At 42.0% G+C, this 7,111-nt stretch overlaps 1 protein-coding gene across 1 annotated transcript in view; it reads right to left on the reverse strand.

Moving 5' to 3' along the window:
* Positions 1 to 1,847: 1,847 nt before the first annotated feature.
* The window catches only part of LOC118324419 (carbohydrate sulfotransferase 11-like), a gene marked incomplete in the record, with an annotated part of 15,658 nt that continues 10,394 nt past the window's right edge, over positions 1,848 to 7,111 (reverse strand). The window contains 2 exon segments of the mRNA XM_035656759.1: positions 1,848 to 6,249; positions 6,643 to 6,804. Coding sequence (XP_035512652.1) covers positions 5,566 to 6,249; positions 6,643 to 6,804 — 846 coding nt within the window.

A 7,111-nucleotide genomic window follows, 5' to 3' on the forward strand; every position in this document is an offset into this window, starting at 1 on the left:
AATAGTTGTGTTTTGGGAAATATGTTTATTCATCTAATTTCCAAAACTTGGAAAAGCCAGGCCAGCTGTTTCCTCCTTCAACAAATCTTTATGCTAAGCTAACTGCCTGCTGGCAGTAGCTTCACATTTAGCATACAGACTCAAGAGTGGTTTTAGACATTTATCAGTCTCTTATCTAAATCTTGGCAAGACAGTGAATAAGCGTATTTCCCAAAATGTCTAAATAAGACATTCATTAAAATGTGGTTTATCATCCAGCCCTATTTGGTATTAAGCAGTCCTTCCAGGATTTTGGTGGACTTTTTTAGGGGGTTGATTGTTGCAGCCTAAAATATCTGATTTCACGGCAGCTTTTCTTAAAAGATTACGATGCATGTTGCAATGTTTTTAGGTATTTTTTTGCAGTGGAATTGCAAGAAAGTGAAAATGTAAATTCTTTTTGTATAATTCATTAAAATTCGAAGGCAACTTGTTCTAGTGAGAATAACATCGCTAGTAATTTGGTGTTTTGCATGACGATGATGAAACTCGCCGGAAACTACGTTGATTGGTCAAATATGCGAAAAGTTGCGGTGATTAGACAAAATTGCAAGATCGCACAAAATTCACAGGGATTGTTAGAATTTGCGATAATATTTGCAATCGAAACAGCAACTTCCTGGAGGGACTTATAATGTAAGAGTGTGTTGGCAAAATACCCAATTGCAAACCTGCACTTTTGTTATAAAAGTAGTCTAAAGTTGCCTTGAAAACAAAGTTAATGTCTACTGTGTCTTATCTAAAACCTCCTCATCTACAGCCATGTCAATGTCAAAACAATAGTAGCTTTATTCAAATGTTGCAGTCCTTTCTCTTTTGCTTTCTGTAGGCAAACCTTTGTACTGTACTTCAATGTTAACACTGCCACATTGAGACTTTAGGGGCTTTTAAATGCCTTTATTTTCTAATCTTGCTGTGTTCACTGTCACCTGAGCTTCCACACCTACATGTTATGTCTTGTCTTGTGTGTGCGCAAAAATGAAGTGTGGAATCTAAAAATGTGACAAATGTTTGGTGAGTGTTTATGTAATTTTGTGGCTATGAACAGTTATATTTTAATAAAAATAAACAGTGTAATGACATCCATGTTACTTTGGCATCATCACCTAACTCAGCTAAGACACAGCATGTATAGACATTTATATTTCTTACTTAGGTGCCATCAAGTGGAAGTATAAATAATGACACCAGACAGGTTTCTGTTCAAATTTTAACAAAATGTCCGTAAAACCGGCAAAGAAAATGTCAATAAATGCACCAGCAATGCATTTTATAAAGGGTGGTACATTGCGATAAACAGCAGGTGGTGCAAATTCTCCAGTCGGGTGCCATTAAACCTGCAGAAGAAGACAAAATAAAGATGATGTATTTAAAAGAGCGGCAGTCAGGCATCAAACAGTGGAAAAGAATGTAGATAATATAATAATGCAGAGAGCTTCAGTGGAGCGTTCTTAATGTCTTCACAGTTTGACTGGTGCTCTTTTAATTCTTATCGCGCCGTCTTCTTCTGGTTCTCTAGATGGAGAATTGCCTCCACGTGTGTGCTTATCTCGATGAACGGGAGTGTATGGAAACAAGCATCCTTTTGCTTTTTCCTTTGCAGAATTACTAGAAATTTGAATAAATGTTGTAATACATTTAGAAACAAGGCTACAGTGGCAGACCACATGTGCATCAGAATAATTTGAAAGATGTAAATGTAGTAACTTTTAAAGTATTTATAATTAACCTATATGCCTTTATTTGATGGGACAGCTGAAGACAGACAGGAAAGGGGGGCAGATAGAAAGGCCGCAGGTCGAATTCGAATCCTGTGCCGCTGCAGCAAGGACTACGGTACGGACTCGGTACATGAGTCACCAGCTCTACCCACTGAGCTAACCGGGCGCCCGTAAATGTAGTAACTGTTCAATTCGCTCACAACTGGAAGGTTGTTTTTTTTTTCAGATTATTTTTCAGCTGCAGGGTTCTCAATACTACTGGGAAAGACTGTTTTTCTTCCAAGGATGTCTTGTTCATCCAGTACTGCAACCGCTCATAAGCACTGTGCTGAGGAAAACGTTCATCTTCGTCCTGTCTAACTCTGTGGACAGCTTCCCGTACCATCACAGGGGGAAAAGCTGCCTTTGGGAGGATGTCTCAGTCTGACTAACTTTGTTTGTAACAAGTAACAAGAACATTAAATATAAGACAGACTCAGTGCTGCTGTTAAGGGATTGTATTTGTTAAAACGTCAAAGTAACCAGCCAGTCAATCATCACCATCAGCAAGTGCACTTCACTTATCAAGTTATCACATTCACAGTTTTTTCTGGCAAAAGCAAACCAGTGCGTGAGAGATTCTTGTAGATTGTGCTCTGTTCCCTATTTCACAATGACTCACAAAGTCACAGGTCTGACCAAAGTAACATTTCTACAGAAACGGCTGACTAGCTGTGTTATACACAGCAGCGTCTGGTTGTTTAAAATGGATATACAGTCTGTTGTATCCCTTTAAAGGAACAAGCTACTTATTATTCTCTATTTTTCAGGAGAAGAAAAAAAAGAAATTAAAAGGTAAAACATATATTTTGTGCAGCGTGTCATCGAGCCAGCAGGAAGAAAAAACATGAAGGGTGTGACTGGGTTTTGGCGAGTCACATCTTCTTGCAAGTGATGGCTTGAATCACACACTGCTACACAGGGGAGCATTAAAATGAAGATCCTGTAATCCATGGCTGTAATCATAGCCAAACAGAAAAATAAATGTGGCATGAGCATGATGGCACACATTTTAAAGAGGAAGTCACTAATAAAGATACAGCTTTTAACACATTACAGATACTCACACACACATATTGCACTTCTCAGAATGACTACAGGCAAAAAAAAACAAAGCAATGTTTCCAGAGTAGGCTGGCCTCGACCCGTTTTCTTACGCAAGATGAAACGTTTTACAAAAGAAATCTGGAAGAAAAATAAATGACTGAGTGCCAGTTCAGTGCCAGCGTGACTTGACAGGCACTAACACAATTTAGCTTTTTAAGCTAAACTGAAACTAATGTCCAGACTGTGGGACATGTCTTTTTTAATGAAAATGATGACTGTTTTTGTTTTGAGGTGAATTCTTGTTATTGTTGGGGAAAACTAGCTATGTCAGGTCCGTATTAATCCCAGCATTCAATGTTTTCAATTCATCCAGGCCAGATAGTCGGGGTAGCCCCAGGATGTTCTGAGTCGGAGCTAAACAGTGATGAGTAGACTGGAAACAGTCACTTGTTACAATTGGAAATGCTAGGAATTATTAGAAAGAGCATAGCTGAGTTGCTGTATGGCTGTTGTCTTCATTTTGAAACACTTTGACCTGATGAGGATCTGACTGGGCAAAAGGAGTTCCTCACAAAACAACAGTGGGCCCACTGACGATATCACTGTAGCCAAGGGTGTGAGGTTAGGGTGAGATTTTATGGTAAAACTTTATTTATAGGTCCATTATTACCCAGTTCCCCTAGCAGTTCTTCTGGAAAGATTATGTAATGTGTTACTGATCATAGAAAAAGGCAGAAACAAAAGCAGTAGGTGATTTCCAGGGGATTTAATCAGTCATTTCTGTTCCTATTGATGCTTGCTCTGTTCGGGACCCTGGGGGTCTTTGCTGCTGCTGTCCTTGTCTCAAGCTTTCCATTGTGGAAGGAGGTCCCAGATCATACTGCGTTTGGAAATAAAGTCTTCTTTTGACAAAAGTGATCCTGACTGAACTACTTTCAAGAAATGATGGCGAACACCACCAATATAGCGTTAATATTGTCAGACTTGTGATGGACAGTCTTCCTTCCCTGACGGTTACATTACCCACAATGCAACTCAACCACCGTCAGTTGGATCGGAGAGTCGCCGTGTTGTGCTAGTGGCGGCTAATGTAACTCCACACCCCACGGATTTGTTTCCTTTTCAGTCTTGTCTCCCAACTGAGGCTGACTCAAGTGACATCACTTAAAGGCAATTGATCACATGTTCCTTCTGGAGCCACAAAAGGATTTGTACAACTTTCTTCTCGCAGTAGAACAGCCAAAGACCTGTAAATGGGCTACTATGTGTAAAATCGGTGGAGTTCCCCTTTAATTATTTTAAGATGAAGACTTTTTTGTATATTTTCACAGTACAGGCCATTAATAAACATTTTCCTACGTTACCCTCCGTATTATTTACCGTAAATTCCATCCCATTTGCTGAACAAGGCCCTGCAGTGGAGATGACTGTAGGTGGATTAACCCCTCAGGTGCCTGCATTCACCCTAACAAGGAGAGCTCTGAGCGGGGGCAGTGCTGAGCTGGGCCCAGCCCTGACCACAGCTATGTGGTTGTTTGTTCAGCCTACCTGCCCACAGCTAAATGCAGACAGTGATAGAGGAGGGATGGCAACAAGCTTTCACTGGAATTGAAGAGTGACTGCGAGTTTGCCTGGGAATTATTCTCAGATTTAAGATAGTGTCAACGAGTGCTGTGACAAGTTCGATAAGTCAAGCCCAGGGAATCTTGTTTGAGCTAGGGTTTGATCAGAGAAGAGGAAAAGAAAAAAAGAGTAGGATATGATGATTTCTAAATTGTCCAGAGCATTTCTAGTTGGCATGAATTTACGTGCAAAAGCCAAGACAACTTTCCATCCAACAAAAATTCACTCTACAAAAGAGAAACCCTTCCCTTCTTCCATATAAAATTCATTTTCACCAATCATGAGTCCAACTTCTTACTACCACATGATTTCCATAACAATAAATACTTTATGCGCTGACGTACATAAATAAAAGCCATCCAGTTATTGTTGTGCTGTAGGTGCTTTGAATGGATCTGCTGTGTTTGGCCTCAGTCAGCACATTCACCTATCCATGCAAGAGGAGGACCTGCTCCTCTGAAGTGAGAGACTTTCATTTATGGCTCATTAGTTCTTAGAAAAATAAGCCACGATAGAAGCTTTAGTGTAGTGGGCACCGCAGGGATGCTGGTATGGCATATTACACCCAGTTGACGACCACACGTAACAAACACTAAAAGCCAAAGACAGATTTGCTCCATTTCTAGGTGAATGGCATGAAAAATAAATACTTTTTTTTAATTCTAACTGAACCTGAAGCCCAGATAGAAAGGACAGTTCATGTGTCACCTGCATTTTCAAACACATTGTGGGAATAACCTGTCCTCATTTTTTTCTGCTAAACGTCAAAACAATACCCACTTTTCACACTTTGGAAAGCAAATATGACGGATGCTTGGATCACGGCACAAACGGCCTCCCTTTTCTTCTTAGGAAGAAACTGGATCCATTTGCAAAGTTCCATTCACTGAAACCAGAAAATCTAGTTTTTGTTGGAGAGCCATAGTGACAAGTCTGTGCTTGTGACAGACAACTCAGGCAGGGATGACAATTGTACAACCAAAAAGTGCAAAATGATCCATCACTGACAAAAAGTCTTGACCGGGGCGTGAAAGGTGAGACCTATTACAACAGGTCCGCCCGCGGCGCTGATTGTCAACCCTCTTCTCTCCACCCTTCATCGAGTCCTGAGGTACTCTGGCGTGGAGTAGTTGAAGAGCAGGAAGTCCATTCGATACAGGTTGAACAGTTTCTTCTGATAAAAAGGACTGATGTGCTTGAAGAAGCGTGCCGCCATGTTGCCATCAGTTCTGGTGCTCTTGCCAGACGTTGGGAATTGGAGTTTTCCCTCCACTCCAGCCAACCTGAGCACAGCCTGAGCGTCTGGCACCAGAGTCTCGTACTTCCCCACTACATCGTAGTGGATCAGGCAGGGGTGGCAGAGGGAGTGTACCCGCTCCCAGTGCTCGTTAAACGGTTCCTCCCGTTGGGTCCGAGGGTCCACGAGGTACTGGACAAACTCGTGGAAAGAAACGTCGTTCCCTATCTCCAGCGCTTCAGGTACCGGGTCGGGCCGGTGCCGGCGGATGATCTTGGTTCCGTAGCGCTTGTGGAAAGCGGTGTTGTAGCTACGGGTGAACTTGTTCCTGTAGGCAGACACCAGGCGCTCGAAGGGCTCCCGCACAAAGATAAACTTGAGGTAGCTGCGAAGGCGTTTGTTGATCTCGGGGACAGAGAACTCGGAAAGCGTGCGGAGGTTACCTGCCACGTGGGCCTCGTTCGCTGGGATGGCAAGGGGGTCGGTGTAGCGGCCCTCACTGGTGAGGACCATAAGGACACGCTTCCAATTGGTGCAGGCTACCTACAAGTGATTAAAAAAAGAGGAGGAAATTATTTCAAGTCCCAAAATCCATTCATACATGTTTTATAACTGAAACAAACTCTCAGCAATCTGAACTAAAAGCTGTTATTACTTATATAGTGAAATATTTTGTAGTCTGGAACGGAGGTTTTCAAACTCTGACACTGTGACAACTATCACTGGATTACTTTGATACTCCAAACGTGATAATAGTTTAGTAAAAACTGACTTTTTTCTATGATTTCTGAGCAGATTTATAGAAGTTTATTTGCAATGAACATCAGAGATAATATGTGCATCATGTCTATGTGTTCGGACCCCCCACCCACCTCACAGTTTGAAAACCTCTGGCCTAGAACTTCAGCTGCACTACTTAATCTCATGGTAACCAACCTTGGGTACGTAGCAGTAAATAAGGCTGTGTTTATCGTCCACAATGAGGTGTTTGAGATCCTCAGGCGAAAGCACCTGCCGCTTCCTCGTGTGGCTCAGACATGCCTGCTCCAACAGCTCCCTGCGGCCTTGGAGGGACCTCTGAGCTGACAACAGCTCCTGCTGCTTGTAGGGATGTGATCAGGACGATGCAGGGGACCAATCAAAAAGGGCCAGAATGGGTGATTGGGCGAGGGAGAAGCAGAAACAGAAAAACCTTTTAAAAATTGTTGCAGGCAAGTTGTGTGTCCAGAACAAATCCTACAACCAGTGGCATTTAAAAAGAATGAGACAATAGTTTAGAGACAAGTTAAAGGTAGGGTAGGCAATCCTGTTCAGAAGCACGTTTTGTTATACTGGGTGAAATGGTCCCTCTGCTGTCAGAGGAATCAATTCGTTATGTCTTCAGAAAAAAGAACGGAAAAAATCA

The sequence above is a fragment of the Morone saxatilis genome, unplaced genomic scaffold, assembly GCF_004916995.1.
Source record: "Morone saxatilis isolate NCDOM2014 unplaced genomic scaffold, NCSU_SB_2.0 Contig15, whole genome shotgun sequence".
Taxonomy (NCBI): Eukaryota; Metazoa; Chordata; class Actinopteri; family Moronidae; genus Morone; species Morone saxatilis.